The following is a 17,729-nucleotide window of genomic DNA, read 5'->3' as shown; positions in this document are numbered from 1 at the left end:
TTTGCCTGCCTTGGCCTCCCACAGTGTCAGGATTACAGGTGTGAGCCACAGCAAGGAATCAGCCCTTTTAACAAGCTCCCAAGACATGCTTGAGACTTTGAGAAGCTCTGCCGAAGTGGATGGGGGCAGGATGTCTTTTTTATCTTGCCACCCCACCTCCACCCCTCCCCAAGGCCAAAGCCCCAAGTCCAAAGGAAGTATGGACCTGAATGGTCCCCTCTCCCTATGGGGGCCAAGGCCCAGCTAGATTACATTCTGTCTCTATGCCTACAGCCCTGCACAGTGCCTGGCACGTAGTGTGCACTCAAATATTTGTGGCCTGAAGGAGGTAAACTTTGCAAGACTCATAGAAAGGTGTTCCTCCTTTGTCCTCAGCTAAGAGCACATTGGCAGAACCTCAAAGAGATGCCGGGGCCCAGGTGGCATGGGGCTGGGCCTGGGAGGCCCTGGGCAAATATTTGTCAAATGAACCCAAGGCCAAGAGCAGACGGAGTCAGTGCCCGACGAACTGACATTCACAGGCCTGGAACCAGCTGGACCCAGGGGAGCAAAATCAAGGCAAGGAGAGCAGGGGCCCCTCCCCACACCGACGCCTGAAGATCCCAGGCCTGGGGGGGATAGGGGAACAGGCGAGGCAGGGAGTGGGACTGCGCCATCATGTTTATTAGAAGGTTGGATTTTGGTGTGTGCTCTAGACAGATACAGAATAAATACCTGCGCCTTGAGAACAGGAAGTCCACGATTCATACAAAGTGCTCACTACAGGAAGTTGCTGTGTCAAAATCCAGGCAAGGACCCAACTCCGGGCAGCCCCTCCTCCCTGCTGACCTCAACAAGGGCTGTGCTATTGTTTTTTATTTTATTATTTTATTTCTCTTTATTATTATTAATATTATTATTATTTGCTTTTGCTGTGGTCACTATCATTGGCAAAGTTCCTTTTCCCCTTTCCTGGACATAGGGGTCCTGTCTTTAAAAGATTCCACTCTGAGGCTGAAGGTGCCAAAAGCTGCTTGAGAAGTGGCCTTTGAACTCCGTCTGGGAAGATGGTGAGGAGAAGGAAGCAGGAGAAATCATTCTTGGTTTAAAAAAATTTAAAAAAACAAAAACAAAAGTCGCACAATCTAAAGGTCATTCCTTACTCGATCAGTGATCAAACTGCCCAAAAGGAAAACAAGAGGAGAAACAAGCCCGGGGCCCTGGGCGTTCCTCCCGGGTGGGGTAAGAAGGGTGGGACCCCCAAGCTTTCAGGGAAGCCGAGGTTCCTTCCAGCCACGGGGGTGTGAAGGGGAAGGAGTAGAGGAAAAAAGGAGAAACAGAGAGAGCTCAGCGCCTCGACACAGACACTTTCCCATCTCCAGGGCCACCTGCGGTCCTGGCCCAGGCCAGCTCCCACTGTCACCTCTGCGTCCAGGAGATTCATAATAAAAAAAAAAAATCAAAAACAAAGCCAAAACCAAAACAAAATCCAAAAGGAAAAGACCTGGGGCAATGGAATGAGGAAGAGGGGAGGCGAGGAAGGTAGAAGGGCAGGTCTCTGGATGCATAACTCCCGAGCCCGGGGGCTGGGGAGGAAGATTCCCCAGCGCCCCGCCGCCTGCGTGGCGTTAGCTCGTCACGTAGTGTTTGGTGGACGGCTGCCCATACACCCTGTAGAAATCCTGGTGGCCGGGCTGCTGGGAGGCGTCAAGCCAGTCTCTGACCGCCAGGCTGGGAAGGGACTGGGGGACGGAGGGTGTGGGCGGGAGCGGGTGTGAGTACTCCTGCGAGGGCACTGTCCAGGGAAAGTGGCCGGAGCGGGGGTAGGGCTGGTGGCCGCCATGGTTGGCCACGGAAGAACAGTAACAGTTGTCCACAGAACAGACGAGAATCTTGCGGCCGCCATACTGGGGGAGCATGGGCTGCTGGGCGGCGGAGCCATTGGGATACTGCGATGGGGGGAACACGGGGCTTGAGTGCACTGGTTGGGCGCCGCCCGGCAGGGCCACCAAGTGCTGCGTGGAGCTGCAGGGCCCCAGGGGCTGCCCAGACTGGCCCTCACCGCTGGCTGTGCCCGCCGCCCCGTACTGGCCGCCCACAGGGCCCGACGACGTCTCTAGGAAACTGGCCTCTGGGAAGGCCGTTGAGTGCTTGCGCTTTTCCGCCCCAGAGCTGCTCACGCCGCAAGGGTACAGGGGGACACTCTGCAGGAAGGGCACCGGCGTGCTGAAGGGGCCTGTGGAGAGTTGGGGCAAAAGTCGCCAAAGCTCCCACCCCAAGCAACCCAGGCCTCCTCTCCCTGGGTTGGACCTGGGGACCATTGACACCTAGAGGCCCAAGAATGTTACATCTCAGGTAATGCTTGCTCCTCTGCCTTTAGGAGGTACAGAATAGTTATATCCCCACTTTAAGCTGAAGAAATGGAGGCTGGGGAGGTCATGTTGCTTACCCACTGTCCCACAGCTACAAGTGGCAAAGCCAGGATATGAGGACAGGTCTCCCAGACTGGGCCACACTGCCTCTTGGAGGGAAGGCTATGGCGCTGAACCCCTCCCCAAAGGTCCCTGTCTCCCTTCGGCGGAACACCCCACCCTCACCTTCTAGCATTTTCCGCAGCTGCTTCTCCTTCTTGGCCACCTCGTTCAGGAAGAGCTTGGAGTTCAGGTGGCCGATCTTAGGGGGGGAAAGGCTGCTGCTCGTGCAGGTCTGGGTCCTGGGGGCAGTGGACGGGGCATCTGCTGTGAGGAGGCATCACCGGTGAGCCCGCCCTACCTCCCCGCCATGGGCCTGGCCCCCCTGCCCTCCCCAGGATGTGCCCCCGGGAGGGCTAGGGCCCTCAGCTTACCTGTCCATCAGGATTTTCACAGACTTGGTGTTCTGTTGGGGAGAGAAAAGAGTCAAGTCAGTGGAAAAGGCAGTCCAGGGAGAGCCCGGGGAGAGGGGAAGACAAAAGCTGCCCCCCCCGAGCCTCCCCCCAGCTGGGTGGATCCTCTCATTCTGGACAGAAAGTGGCAGAGGTGGGGGTGGCCATTTGCGGAAGAAGAGCTAACATTTACTGAGCTCTTGCCACGTGACCCAGGCATTGTAAGTGCTTTCTGTGCATCCATAACTTCATCCATACCAGAGGAGAAGGGCTCTGCAGGCCCACACTGTTTTAGCTCAAGTCTTTGGGGCCAGATGTGTTTTGGAATTTGGAATTTTTTGGATTTTAGACGGAGAATACAGTGCCTGTATCATATATTACATTATCATCCCCAGCAAGACACAACAATCTAATACATCAACATTTCTGCAGCAAAATGTTTGAATTTTCATACTAAGCAAGATAAAGACCATAAATTGCCTAACATCAGTTTAGGTCAATTTTTGCTGTTAAATTAGATGGCAAAATTTGTTAGTTTTCAGAGATGTTTATAAATATGGAATTGTGGATAAAGAATAGTAGACCTGTATCATCAACACCAATTCGTAGGTGAGGGAACAAGGCCCGGGATGTACCTATGACTTGCCCAAGGTCACAGTGCTAGAAAGAGCAGGCAGGTGGATTTGAACCCATGCATGCTGGCTCCAAAGGTAAGGGCATGTGAGCTACAGGTGCAGGAAACTGCAGATCCCAATTTGGAAATGGCCCTCTGGGTGCCACCAGCCTGGTCCTGAGCCCAGCCCACCTTCATGAAGCTGACATCCTCCGTCTTATCAAAGAGCAGCTGCAGGGAGCCCAGCAGCTTCTTGGCCTCCTGCATGCGCTCCCCGAGGTGCAGCGCCTGCGCTGCGTTCTCGCTGCAGAACTTGGCCTGGGCCTTGTCTAGGACCTCCACTGTCTGCCGCAGGTCCTCGTCCAGCAGCTGGTGCAGCTTCTCGTACTGCAGCCGAACTTCCTCCTTCAGTTGGTTCACTTTCTCCTGCGAGTACAGAGGGCAGGAGTGGGCAGGCAGGTAAGCACTGGAGACCTTTGGTTTCCCCCCCTCTTACCCATCTCACATCCTAGAACCCTAAGTCACCAGGCTGCCCCAGGCTCCCAAGGGCAAGGTCTGACCTGCCAGTTCCCCACTGGTAGCACAGGGCTCTGGGCCAGCATCCCCTGGCACCAGTGGGCATCCACGGGCAGTTCATTGAATGACTGATGGAGTGGTTCTGGCACAGAGCTACACAATCAATCCTTAGTAAGGAACTCACCCAAAGCCCTGTGCTCAAGCCACCCCCACCCCGCAGCATGGCCTTGGGCTTAGCTACCTCCACCAGGCGCTTGTCTGACTCGAGTTTGTACAGCTGGTCCTCAATGTCCTGCTCTCGCTCCTCCAGCCGGTCCTGCTGCTTCATGAGCATCTTCTGCAGGGACATTTGGGTGGGAGTATCAGAGGGACTGCGGCTCCAACCCTGACCCATGCTTCCCTCTACACAACACATGCATCCTATGGATCCTCTGACCCGATGGCACCAAGCCTCTGCTACCCAGCCCCTCTGGCCCCTCCAATCCCAGGGACCTATTCCCAGCTCTCCCCAGAATAGCTTCCCACGCATATTTATTTATCTTATTATTTTTTTAGATGGATTCTCACTCTGTTGCCCAGGCTGGAGTGCAGTGGTGCGATCTCGGCTCACTGTAACCTCCGCCTCCCCAGTTCAAGTGATTCTCCTGTCTTAGCCTCCCGAGTAGCTGGGATTACAGGCGTGCGCCACAACGCCCAGCTAATTTTTTTGTAGTTTTAGTAGAGACGGGGTTTCACCATGTTGGCCAGGCTGGTCTCAAACTACTGACCTCAAATGATCTGCCCGCCTCGGCCTCCCAAAGTGCGGGGATTATGGGCGTGAGCCACCATGCCCAGCCCCCATGCATATTTAAACCCTGAGCTTTCTGAGGGCAGGGCTACACCAACCTCTGTTCTAAACACTTTTCCTGTACAGATTTATCTAATCATCCCAGTAATGTCATGAGATAAGTACTATCATTATTCTCATTTCACAGAAGAGGAAACTGAGGCCTAGAGAGGTTAAGTAATTTGTCCCCAGTCACACAGCTCGTAAATAGCAGAGCTTGGGCACAAACACAGGTGATCTGGCAGCAGGGTCCGTTCTTACCCAGGCTGTGCTGCCTCTCCCTGGGGAGCCTCCTCTAAGAGATGAGTACCCTAAGATGCAGGGGGTCAAATTCCCTTCCAAAGCCACGTGAACCTCTGTCCCAGTCCAAAGATCTCACTTTACCCTCGCCTTACATTAGGGCGCATCAGGCCAGTCACCCCCTCCCTTGTTCTTAAGACTGAGAGCTAGGACTCTGGAGTCCTGGCTAGCTCCCTCAGCCCCCTCAGTGGGACCCAGGCAGAAAGGAGATTTGAGGTCTCCTAAGACCTGAGGCCAGGCTGCTGGAAGGTGCTGGACCAAACTGCTCTTCTCAGCTCATAATCTCCTGTCCCCACAACCCCTTTCCTGCCAGTCACTCCATCTCTCCTGCCCTCCTCTCATCAGATATGCCTCTTCAGACAGGCTCTCTCCCCTGCTCAAAAACTCTCCGTGACTCCGTCCTGTCAACTACTTTAGCATAGCAATGAAGGCTCTTTTACACCCTGACTCTTCCAGCCAGCTGGGCTGGTATCCTGTCTCCAACCCTCCGCACATGGAAACTCCCTGTAGCTCTAGGTACATTCTTCTGCAGCCCACAGTGCCTCCTCCCTCCCCTGTCTATCCTTCAAGGCCCAACTGAAGTCCCCACTCCTCTAGGAAACTTTCCATGGCCTCTGCTCTGAGCCTGTGCAGGTCCCTCCCTGTCCTGGCTACGGGGTGGGGCTGTCCCATTCTGCCCTCCTTCTCAGGTTGTGCTGTCCAATATGGTAGCCACTAGTCATATGTGGCTATTTAAATCCAAGTTAACAAAAAATAAAAAATAAGGTCAGGTGCTGTGGCTCATGCCTGTAATCCCAGCACTTTGGGAAGCCGAGGCAGGCGGATCACCTGAGGTCGGAAGTTCGAGACCAGCCTAACATGGAGAAACCCCATCTCTACTAAAAATACAAAATTAGCTGGGCAAGGTGGTGCATGCCTGTAATCGCAACTACTCAGGAGGCTGAGGCAGGAGAATCACTTGAACCCGGGAGACGAAGGCTGCAGCGAGCCAAGATCGCGCCATTGCACTCCAGCCTGGGCAACAAGAGCGAAAGTCTGTCTCAAAAAAAAAAAAAAAATTTAAGTATCGGTTCCTCATGCACCAGCCTCATTTCAAGTGCCCAGTACCTACGTATCACTAGTCTCAGATACTAAAGTTACAAAATGTTACCATCATGCAGAAGTTCTATTAGACAGCACTATTCTGGAGTCTTCTAATTGCCTCACAAACCATGGTCTCATCTCCCTACAAGACACAGGGCCTCCTAAGAATGGGGATTTGCTGCTGTCTTTCTCCACCTTCCTTCAGAGGCAGGCCACACAAAGGCCTGGGCGGCCTGAGATGCATAACAAATTCACTCAATAAGCCCATGGGTTCCACACACAAAATAAAATTTGCAAAGCAGCTCTGTGTAACCACAGACATTCACAGTAACTGTCATGCTGCAAGGAGTGGTTCTCTTTCTTCCTCTGTGGGGGCCTCAAAGTAACCCTCCAGTTCAACCCCATGACTCCCATCCCAGCCACTCCCAGCTGGCTCCCCGAAGACAAGCTGCCTGCCATCAATCCCTTCCTCACCCCGCCAGCCCATTTTACGCAGGGGCAAACCAAGGCCTGCCACAGACTTCAGCCTGACCCTATGTTGTGTTGGAGGCTACTGTGGAAAAAACCAGAACCCTGGGAGCAGGAGGAAGTGTGGGGGTGAGGCTTTCACCTTATAAGCTGGGTGCAGGGGGCCCACACACAACTTAACCTTTCAGTGACCCAGGACAGGACCTCTAAAAGAACCAGGCCTGGGAGACCTTGCCCTGCCCCCAGAAGCACCAAGAGGCACAGGAATCTGCTGCCAGCCCAAGGGTCAGAGCCCGACAGCACACACAGCATGAGTCGGCAGGCGCAGGGGCACCTGGCACAAAGCTGCACATGCACATGGGAATATCTTGCCACCTGAGCCCCGAGCCCACCTCAGGTATGCTGGCGGGCACAGCCAGAGGTGCAAACGCACTTGACCCAACCCCCTCACAGGGAAGGCTGGACCTCCTGGAGGCCCCAGACAATGGCAAGAGGCCTGGCACGATGGCAAGGTGGCCAGGACACTCTGGGAACATCAGGCCCGCTGACCTCCCCTGGAACAATTGGCCCTCAAATTCTTGCCTGCTGGTTGCCCCAAGCCCACCCTCAGGAGGACAGGGCCCCCCAGGTGCTCTTCAGAGTCCAGGCTGATCCCTCCATCCAGTGCCCAGGACATCTGAAAGGCCCTGCTGGCCCCACACATCTCACACCACGGGCTTACTGCATGGCTGCTTCTCCACGACCAAACCCACCAGGAGCTGGTTCAGGGAGGACTCAGGTGAGTCCCAGGGGAGGGGTAGGAAAGAGGCAGCTCCAAGGTCCCAGCGCAGCTTCCTTGGGGACAGGAACTGAGCTGTCCACACCCACCCCGCAGGCTGGTGGGTGCCCCTTTGCCCCATCCCTTGCTGATGCCCAGGGGGTGACCCCTCAGGGCACAGCAGAGGGAAGGCCTTCCTGTCCAGTCCTGGGGGGGTGGGGCTCAGCCCCTTCCCTCTTCTTCCGGGCTTTCCTCAGTCTCCCCTGGCAGCACTTCTACCCTGGGAGCCGGCAGGGTCTTCCCAAGCTTCTGTCTGTCCCAGGCACTCTGGGTGGGACACCAGCCCAGGCCACAGTCCCTAGCAGGTGGGAGGGTTTCATTTCCCCCTCCTGCTGCTGAGGCCACTGGGCTCCTGTCTCTGCTGCAGGGGTTGGAGTGAGAGCAGGAAGAGGAAGGAGGCTGGCCAAGGAGTGCCAGCCAGGGAGGAGTCTGGGGGGCTGCACTGGCCTGGCCTGCTCTCCCTCAGGGCCAACTCCTGCTACAGACAGCGCCTGGGAGAACAGTGGGAGCTGCTGCCGCTTCAAGCCTGGGAAACTGGAAGGAAGATGGGAAATACCTGCCTGCTGTCCCCTTCACGACCCCACCCCAGTTCACCGAATGAGCAAATCAGGTTGCCAAGACACTGGAAAATGCTGGAAGACAGGGAGCAGAGGAAGCAAGGCCCAGACCCCCCACCACCAGCAGCCTCCTTTCCATCCCAACCCCCACCTGCCTCCCCAGGGAATGGCTAAGAGCCAAGGCCCCACTTCCCACCTGGGAAAAACCCATAGCTGAGATCCGACCGGATTTCCCAGCTCAGTTCAGAGCAAGTACTCTCTGCGCAGGCAGGTGGGCTGGAGGCACCTTACACATGCCACCGCCCCATCCCCCCACAGCAGTGCATGGCCTGGACTGCGTACACTGGAGCACGCAGGAGCAGAGCAGAGTGGAACCTGGCCTGGGCTAGAAGCTCTGGAGGCCCCAGGCCACCAGGGAGACTGGGACTAGGTGGGGCCCAGGGAGGACCTTCACACCCCCAGCCCTGCCTGTCGGGCCTCAGGCCTTTGGTGATCTGCCCGGGGCCTGTGAGGACAAAAGCATGAAGAATCAGGAGCCGCCATTCCCACCCTCCACCACCTGGGCCCCCACTCCTCAGCTTTGCCGCTGCTTCCTCTGACTCCCCTCCCGGCCTGGAGCAGGGAACCCTGAGCCCCTACATTCCTGCCCCAGGAAAGCCTCATGTCCCTCTGGAGACTGACTGGCCAGGCCAGCTGCCATTTTTGATGCCAGACTAGACTGGGCAGACGGGTGAGGCTTGGGGACTCTGGGCTGTATAAAAGTTAATAAATAATAATAATAAAACCCTCAAGTCAACCTTGAAGAGAAACAAGGTCAGGAAGAAACAGGGCCCCAGGGACTGGGACAGAGGCAGTCCCTAGGTTTTCAGACAAGACCATGGCTAGCTCCAGAAGCCCCTGTGGTGGTGGGAGGGGCAGGGCAGGGAGGGGCAAGAAGAGGGGACTGGGCAGCCTCTTCCTGCTTAGGTCCCTGCCCGGCCAGCTCCAGCTCTGGCTCCAGCCCCCTTCTCAGAGCCACCCCATCCTAACCCTCCCCTACTCCTCCCCCTGGTCCCTGTCCCCATCTCTCCCTGGGTCTCTGCGCCCATAGCACTCTCCCCTTTCGTCAGAAAAGCTTCTGCCTGCCCTAAACCCCCTTTCCATGCCTCAAGCCACTGCCTTGGGCTATCATGTGAACTGAACCCCAGGCTGGGGAAACCACAAGCTGCAGAGGGAAGGGGCTCCAGGGCAGGCACCAGGGCAAGGAGAGAGGCAGCACCTCAGATGCGAGCCCGGCAGACCCCAGAGAGGGCTTCCCAGCTGCAGAGTGGAATTAGCTTTTGCCATGCAGAGAGCAGCGCTCTGGGGCAGCAGAACAAAGAGGCGAGAGAGAAAGCCCCCCTTTGTCTGGCTTTGAATGCCAGGCCAGCCGGGAAAGGAAGGCTTTCCCAGAGCCAGGGAGGAGGCCAGCCAGGCCAGCCTGCTCGGCCCAGGGCAGGGGCCCAAGCCGGGCTTGCTCCGCCTCACCAGACTGCGCCCAACACAACAGCGCAGGACCCTTTCAGCTCCTACCTCCAATACCCGCCACACGCTCACCCCAAGGGGAAGCCCATCTTTCCCTCCTTTCCCCAACAACCCTACCACAGGGGGAAGTCCCAGGACCCCTGACAAACTCACAGCCACCAAGCAAGGATCACCTGAGCGGGCACTCACACAGCAGCACAGTAGTGCTGCCAACTGTCAGGAAGGCACACTCAACTTCAACTCGCAGGCACTCAGCAAGCCCGGCAGGCAGACACGGCTGCGCAACTAGGGACTGAAGTCAGGCAGGCTGCGCCTTCTCAGAGACACCCATGTGAGATGCAAAAAGATCAGTCACATCCAAGATACACAACCCAGACGTGCTGGCTACACATGCACGCACACACACACACACCTGCAGACAGACACGGATGTGCAGCCACCCAAGGCCGCAGGAGGCAGAGTAATAATAGTGTGTGCATGACAGGTGCCTGGCCATGTCAGCAGGATCCTGGGGTAGGGGTGGGCAGCTGGGCCTCTGCCTGAAGCTCCCTTTCACGGGCAACGGAGAAAGGCCAAGCCAGGGCCTCCTTCCACGAAGACTCGGGGGTGGCCAAAGAAGGGGCCACATGACCATCACACGACAAACACACATGCGTGCACACAAACACACACACCCCTGCAGGAGTATGGTCTGCTGTAGGGAGAGGGAGCAGTGAGGTCTGCACTGCTGGAGTCAGGCTGCAGCCCCAGCCTCAGCACCAGCCCCAGCAGAGCCAGCCCTCACTCTCACTGCGTACTCAGAGACAGATAAATGGAGAGGAAACCCAGGATTCCCTCCAGGGTCTCAGGGTGACCCCTCCAGCCACCGGCAATGTGCACAGGATACCCTCACTCCAAGCAGGGGCAAACCCCACACTGGCCGAAGCAGTGGGATCTCCTCCCCCAGAGAACCTCTTCTTGACTCTGAACCTCTGAAAATGCAAGGAACAGGGTCCTAGCAACATGTCCGGCCTTGCTCTGGGACACCAGGGACGATGCAGAAACACAACCGTAACTGCACAAGACTCAAGCAGATACACCTGCATAGACACATACGCACCACATACCTGCAGGCCCCTCACACATGCAACCGGGCCTGCTCTTGGGTCTTCTTTCCATGTCATGGGGGGTCATGAGATAAGGACGCCCCCCAGCTCCCACCAGTCCTTCAATGCTTAGATGAACCCCTGAACCTGGGGGCTAGGAGGGGTCTGACCACTCAGGACAGCCAGGCCTGAGCCCACTTGGATGTCCAAATCTTGGGCCCTTAGCTTCCCCACAGCCTCATGGGAGAGCACATTTAGGATCTAGGCACATCCTAGACAATGGTCTCGGGATCATCCAGTGAGTATCCAGGCCTCAGGGCAATGTGGCCGACACACTGGCTTCCCAAGGGAAGATTAGGGCAACAACCTGCTTGGGCCTGATTCTGAGAGTCCCCCTTGTAGTTCCCCAGGATGGCTGGAGGACCTGTTTGCCCTCCTGCTGGGTCCCTGCTCTAGGCTATGGCCCATGTGCACCTGTGGATGCTGTAAGTATATGAGGGTGAGGCCACCAGGGAGGGGTTAATCAGAGTTTCCTATTTCTAGCCAATTGACAGGCATGTCAGCAATCCCCCTGGGAGGGCAGAAGAGGACGCACAAGAAGCAGAGCCTAGATTTCAAGGCAGGTGCCAGGTCTCTGTGCTTCTGCCCCTGTATCCTGGGGAATTCTGTGGCCCTCGCCCACAACACCAGCAAAGGCCCTTTAAGGCAGACTCCCTCCGGGAAGAGAAAAGGGGCCAAGGAAGAGCGCTCCACCCACTCCCCCCGTTTGGCCTACAGAGAGTGCAGAGGGTTCTTCCATTTAGGTTCCTATGGTTCACCCCCTCCTCTCCCTCCTGGGAGGGCAGGCAGGGCCCCTATTCCTCCACATTCAGTAAGTCAAACTCATACTTGAGTGACACTGGGCTACTACTAAAGGGTTTCCAACCCCAGAGGCCTGGGGCACCAGAAAGAATCAGGGGCCTGGGGAGGGGGAACCTGGAGAAGCATGAGGCTCAGGCTGCCACTGCAGGGCACAGCTGCTGAATGCACAGAATTGCACATCTGGCCCTGATGCAACCCACTACTTCTGAGCCTGCCCACACCAGGCACAAGAAAGCATGCGCACGCACACACACGCACACACACACCCTGCGGAGTTGCCGACAAAGTTCAGTGCCTGCTTCCATCCAATCCACGAGTCTGGAGATGAGGGGCCTGCTGGGGGCACCCCAGGGAATACTCTGCATGCACATGCCATCCACCCACCCCTGCCTGTGCCCTGAACTGTAGAGACAGGAGACAGGTGCATTGGAGGGCGAAGCACACAGTCTCAAAGACATTCAAAAACACAGACACCTAAAGCTATCCTCCTACACCAAGTCAGGTATAATGACGTTTTCTCCCCCACACCAATTAAAGACATCTCTAGAACTCAGACCAGCTACAGCAGCACTGTGGGTGCGGGCAGGCATCCGCCCATCGCCCAGGTTGCTGCCCCTCCCCTGTTCCTTTCAGCCACATCTCCTTTCCCCTCCTCTCATTTTCCACTGCCAATCCCAGGACAGAACTGGACAGCCCTCCTTTCTCCTGCCTCTGCACTTTTCCCGGCCTCCTCCCCCAGCCCTTCCATCTTTATTAATAGCAGCAGCTTCCCAATACTGGGGAAAGTGTGGGCTGTGCCTGCCCTGAACGGGGATGGAGGACACAGGGGGTGGAGGACACACTTCCTTTAAGAAACCAGAGGCCTATCCTGGCACACAAACCCAGGGCTAGTCCATCCGATTGGAAACTAATTATACAGCAAATCGTATTTGCTGTCCCCGCCCCAGCCTGTGGTGGCCCTCCTGCCTTTTGTTGGTTGTATGTGTATGTTTTTTAATTGCTAAACAGTGACTCATTCTGACTGGTCCCCCCACACAGGAAACAGCCCCATCTCCAATCATGCCCTGAACAGAGCTTCCTCATAGCCAGCCTCCGCACTGGCCTCCACTAACCTCCAGGGATCCCCACCCAGAGACACTCCCAGTCCCACCAGAGCGCAGCCTAGCCCCCAGATATCACACCCAGGCCCCAGGCCCCAAGGTGGGGCTTCAGAGAGGACTCCTCGGTGTCAGGCCAACTCCTTCATTTTGGTATGACTCAACCCTGAAAGCCAGAGGACTGGGGAGGGACCTAGGAGGAGCCCCCTCCACTGAAGGGGACGGAAGTATTGCCTCAGTCCAGCTCCAAAACCAGGCCCAGAGGCCTGAAGGGGGAGGCGGTTTGACATTGGCCGCGGCCGCAGGGTGTATACAATGGGAGGGGACGCGGTTCCGTAATCACCCAGCCGGCAGCCCAGGGGAGCCAGCTGCCTGAAACCAGATTTCAAGGCGGCTCAACCTTAAACCCACAGGATTCTTTTTCCGTCTTCCACTTCCCCTCCCCAAATGTGGGAGGGCGGCGAGAGGGCTGGGCTAGGCGAAAGGGCCAGGATGATGAAGACAGATACTTGAAGGCTTGTTCATGCGGCCCGTGCGACACACAGGCACACAGGGCAGCGATTCTCACACAGGGAGAGCCGGCTCTCGGGAGGAATCCAAATAGCGGAGCCGCTGTCGGGGCCTCGCTCGCTGCCCAGGCCCTGTCCAGAGAGACGGCCGGAGTTCTGCTCTCCCTCTGGAAACTCCCCCCCCCCTCCCAATGTGTTTCCAATAGCGCTGAAAACTAACATGGCTGCTTTTGTTTACTTCCTCATTGGTATGCCAGCATCATGGATCATGTCAGCCACAGCAGCGGCACCGGGACACTCATTACATAAACAGCAGCTGGAGAGGCAGGACCGGGGTCACTGCCTCGGTGACTTCCCGTAGGGCCTACAGCAACAAGACTGGGGGAGGGAGCTGCGCACCACAGAAAAGCAACACCCAGACTCTACCCCTGACGGTCCCACACCCCAATCCCATAAAGCACTCAGAAGACGGACCCTGTGCGCACAGGTGCGAGAATGTACCAAGTAGCGACCCGGGGCCCTTCTTCCCAGGACCCTGTCCCCAAACTTTCAGAGAAGAGTTTGGCCAGGGGCCACTGGCCTGATGTCACAAGAGTCAGCCTGTCGGGATGGATGGTCCCGGGGCGGGAGAGAGGAAGGGACTGTGTGTCTGTGTGTGTGTGTGTGTGTGTGCGCGCGCGCGCGCGTAGGGTACTTGCCCGGATTTCATTCCTTCGGATCTCCACGTCGCACACCGAGTGTCCCTGATGCGCGCCGCTGTAGTAGCAGCAGTACTGGCACACGGCCACCTGCTCGGCCTCGCAGTGGTAGAGGCGGTAGGCGTTGTGCTGCGGGCAGCTCCAGGCCCGCACGTCGTCCGCCTCCACCAGGAGGTGCCCGCGGGCGGTGGAGGGCTGCTGCAGGTGCGTCTGCACGTGGGACTGGCAGCAGGGCGCCTCGCAGCGCAGGCAGACCTTCTGCGCGGGCAGCGGGGGGCCGCGGCGGCAGAACACGCAGTGCAGCGCCGCCGGAGGCTTCTCCACGTGCAGGGCATTGAACTTCTCCACGATGTTGGTGAGCTTCAGGTTCTTCTCCAGGCCCGGCTTCTGGTTGTAGGCCTGGTTGCACTCTGGGCAGCGTACGAGGCCGCTGTCCTTGGCCCACGCCTCGCCGATGCAGCCCCGGCAGAAGTTGTGTTTGCACGGCAGCTGCACTGGCTCCACGAAAACGTGCAGGCAGATAGGGCAGATGAGCTCCTCCTCGAAGCAGTTCTTCCAATTCTCCGCCATGGCGGCCGCGGGCAGGGGGCCGGGGCAGGCCTCCCCGACTCCCCAGCCCCGGGGGTCCGTCCGGAGCCGCTGTAGGCCCACCGAGCCCCGAGCTCCGGCCCCAGCCGGCCCCGACGGTCGCTCAGTCAGCAGCGCCTTCCGCGTGCCCGCCCCCCGGAGGAGGGAGCCGCGGTCCTCACGCCGCGCGCGCAGCGGGCTGCGTCTCCTCCTCCTCCCGAGCGCCTAGCGGGAGGCGGCGGACTGCGCCAGGGCCGCGGCCGGGACTCCAGCCTTGGAGGGGAGCGCCGGGGTCCAAATTCCATATAAGAGGCCGCCTCCCCGTCGGCGCGGCTAGGGCAGTGGCGGCCCGCGGCCTGCGCTCGTCCCCGCGGCTGACATTGGGGCGCGCCCCGCGGCAGACGGAGCTTGGGAGCAGCACACTTCTTCCTGCGGCGGCGGCAGCGGCGGCTCCTGCCTGGCTCGTCGGCGCCGCACCTCCCTCGCAGGGGCCGGAGCCCGGGGTCCGCGGGGCCAGGAGGCGAGGGCGGCCGCGCCGAGGGCTGCTAGATCCGGACGGGGCGGGAGGGGCGGGCCGGCGGTCCCCGGGCCACGGTACAGGCGTCCCCCGGCTGGCTAGCCGGGCGCGGGCGGGCCGACTCCGGGGCGCTGCGTGCGCGCAGGGGCAGTCATTCAGATGAAATTCCAGTCCCCGGCCAGAGACACCAGCCCGCCTCTGCCTTCCTCCTCCCTTCACAAATAGAAACGGAAGGGGGAGGGAGAGAAGTGGAAAAAAAGGCAACCGGCGAGGGAGGGAGGGAGAAGCCCCGGCGGCGCTCCGGCCTGACCCCCGGGCGGCTACTTCTGCGCTCCCCCGAGGCCCGGCGCCCCCGCCGCGGAGAGACCCCGCGCGCCCGTCTCCGCGCTGGGCGGGCGCCCGGGCTCTGCCGAGGAAAACAAGGATTGATCAAACTAGAAAGGAATTTTTCTCAACTGCTAATGAACAGGAGGCTCGGCTCCCGGCCCTCCCCTCCCCTCCCCCGGCCCTCCCCCTTCGCCCCCCCGGCCCCCTCCCCCCCACTTTCTTTTCTTCTCGGCCTCTGCTCGGGCCTGGAAGGCTCGGGGCTGCGGTCGGAGCCAGCCTGCGGCGGCGGGGCCAGGCCGAGCCGCCACCCTCAGCGCCCAGCCATCTTGGGCTCCGCGGCGGCGGCCGGGGTCTGGGCGCGCTCGCTGAGGGCCCCGCGGCGTCCTCTCGCTCCTGAATTTTTTTTTTTTTCTTTTGGTGGGATTTTTTTTTTTCCAAGGGGAGGGCTGGCGGCTTCCAACAAATTAGGAGAGAGAGAGGGAGAAAATGCCAAGTCCCGATTTCTCTCCACCTCTGCTCCACCCACCCCGGTCCTGTCCAAAAAATAAAAAATGAGAATTGGAAGAAGTCGGCAGAAAGGCGAGCGCCCGCGGTCCCCGGCTGCTGCCCAGGCGACGCGTCCGGGGCGGGCCCGCGCCCGTTGCTCGGTCCGAGGTCCGTCTGTCTGCCCGCGGCTTCTCAAGGGAGGGGAGGGCGCTTCGGGCAGGGTCTCCGCAGCCGCTGTCGCCTCAAGCTTTATCCTCAGATCAAAAAAGAAAAAAGAGGAAGAAAAAAATCCCAACCCCAACACTCTCATCACAGCCACCTTCAGCCATCTTGCGCGTATTATTATTTCAGGAATAATCTGTTTAATAAAAATACCTGCGTATCCAGCCCCTCCCCCGCGTCCTGGGGTCCCCGCCCCCTTTTAATAATAATCGCGATAATAAAAACGATCGGCGGGCCGGGCAGTCCGTGGCGGCCCTTTCCTGCCTCGACTTGCTCGGGCCCGGCTCTCCCCCCGGGAAGGGGCGCCGCGGGGTGGGGGTGCGTCCCCGTCGCCCGCGCGGGGAGGAAAGGGCGCCCTCGCCGCCGCCGCGGCCCGCGGGACCAGCCGGAGGGGCACTCGGGGGTCCCGGCGCCCCCGCCACGGCCCGGCCTGGGAGTCCGCAGCCGGCCGTATACAATGGGTTCGGAGCAGAGCGGGGCAGGCAGGGTGGGGAAACGGGAGGGCCAGGGGCTGCAGCGAGCCGAGCTCCCGGGCTGAGGCGGAAGGAGACGGGGGGTGGTGCCCCTACATCAAGGCCGGTCCCGCTACTCGGGAAGGGGGCGGAGAGCTGCGGCGCTGGGGGGCGAGGAGAAAGCGGCAGGCGGCGCCTTTAATCGGCACCCGCCGGTTCGGCCCACCCGGCACTGGCGAAAGAAACTGGAGCGGTGGGGGGAAAGGGGCGGGGCGTGCTTTCCGGAAGTACAGTTACAGGGCCGGGCGCCCGGCTCCTCCCCCTTTCCTTGTCATGTTGGGGCTGTTCCGGAGGCTGCTCCTGCTATTGGCCCACAAGCTGAGGCTCCACCTCCCTAAGGCGGGGCAGACCCGAGAGTCTCACGTGACTCTGACAAACTTCGGTACATTAAACATTGGGATGGGAGGGGGTTTTCCGCGCTTGTTAAAAAAGCGATGATGCCACGGCGTAGTGGGACCACCTCTTCCTGGGCCTGAAGTGAAGACCCGTAGCTCTTTTTACCCAGAGGGAAAGGAGCGTTTGTCGGTCTGCTCAGCAGTCCGGTGGAACTGAGCAGGGAAATGCAAAGGTTCAGTGTGGGGAGATTTCCCGATGTCCTTAATACTTTTACCTTCATCCCTGGCACTTTAAACTACCTAGCAAGATAGGCATTTATTCCTCTATTAATAAGGAAACCATGGCTTAAAGAACTGCAGAAATCTGCCAAGGTCAATGGTCAGTCAATAAATCTTTAACAAAAGATTTTTCTAGGCCCTGAGAATTCCCAGAAAAACGTACAAAAAATTTAACGTAAATACACGTAGGACAATTTACGTGATAGAGAATAACAGGCTCACACAAAGGCTTTCTGAAAAAGTGACATTTGAGCTGGGACCTGAATGCACACAGAGTCAGATAGGTGAAACCTGGGGGAGGAGCGATCCAGTCGGAAGAAAAAACAAATGCAAAAGCAATAGAACAGGCAGGTTCCAGGACAGAAAGAAGGCCGTGTGTCTAGGAAGAAAGGTAGGGGCCAGAACACACAGGGCCTTCCTTATATATCTATTATATATTATATAATAGTACGCTTATTATAAGTGTGCTATATAAGTATAGTATAAGATACTATATATTATTATAAGTACACTATAAAAGTATAGTATACTATTATATATAGTACATATTGTATCTAGTATCGGATATACAGTATATGGTGATAAGTATATAGTATAAATATACTATGTATATGTATTTATAGTGTATATTATATATACTATAATATACCATATATTATATATACAATATACCATATATATACTATACCATATATTATATACTATACTA

General features: G+C 57.8%; 1 protein-coding gene across 1 annotated transcript; it reads right to left on the bottom strand.

Annotated features, from left to right (window-relative positions):
- Nucleotides 1–642: 642 nt before the first annotated feature.
- TRIM8 (tripartite motif containing 8) lies at nucleotides 643–15,381 on the bottom strand. The gene is made up of 6 exons (XM_004050024.5): nucleotides 13,776–15,381; nucleotides 4,213–4,308; nucleotides 3,648–3,881; nucleotides 2,825–2,856; nucleotides 2,577–2,692; nucleotides 643–2,215 (listed from the first exon to the last, which is right to left on the bottom strand). The coding sequence occupies exons 1-6, from the start codon at nucleotides 14,343–14,345 to the stop codon at nucleotides 1,608–1,610; spliced, it is 1,656 nt and encodes a 551-aa protein (XP_004050072.1). The 5' UTR covers nucleotides 14,346–15,381; the 3' UTR covers nucleotides 643–1,607.
- Between the last annotated feature and the right edge of the window lie 2,348 nt (nucleotides 15,382–17,729).

This window comes from Gorilla gorilla, chromosome 8, assembly GCF_029281585.2.
Source record: "Gorilla gorilla gorilla isolate KB3781 chromosome 8, NHGRI_mGorGor1-v2.1_pri, whole genome shotgun sequence".
Lineage (NCBI taxonomy): Eukaryota > Metazoa > Chordata > Mammalia > Primates > Hominidae > Gorilla > Gorilla gorilla.
This window is presented reverse-complemented; position numbering and strand designations above follow the sequence as displayed.

What these genes read in the sequence shown, in the direction of transcription:
- TRIM8 (XM_004050024.5), bottom strand. Translation starts at nt 14,345, where the DNA reads ATGGCGGAGAATTGGAAGAACTGCTTCGAGGAGGAGCTCATCTGCCCT. An exon ending in CAGACAAGCGCCTGGTGGAG is followed by an intron (nt 3,882 to 4,212) that starts GTAGCTAAGCCC and finishes CTGTACTCGCAG; the next exon opens with GAGAAAGTGAACCAACTGAA. An exon ending in GTGAAAATCCTGATGGACAG is followed by an intron (nt 2,693 to 2,824) that starts GTAAGCTGAGGG and finishes CACTGCCCCCAG; the next exon opens with GACCCAGACCTGCACGAGCA.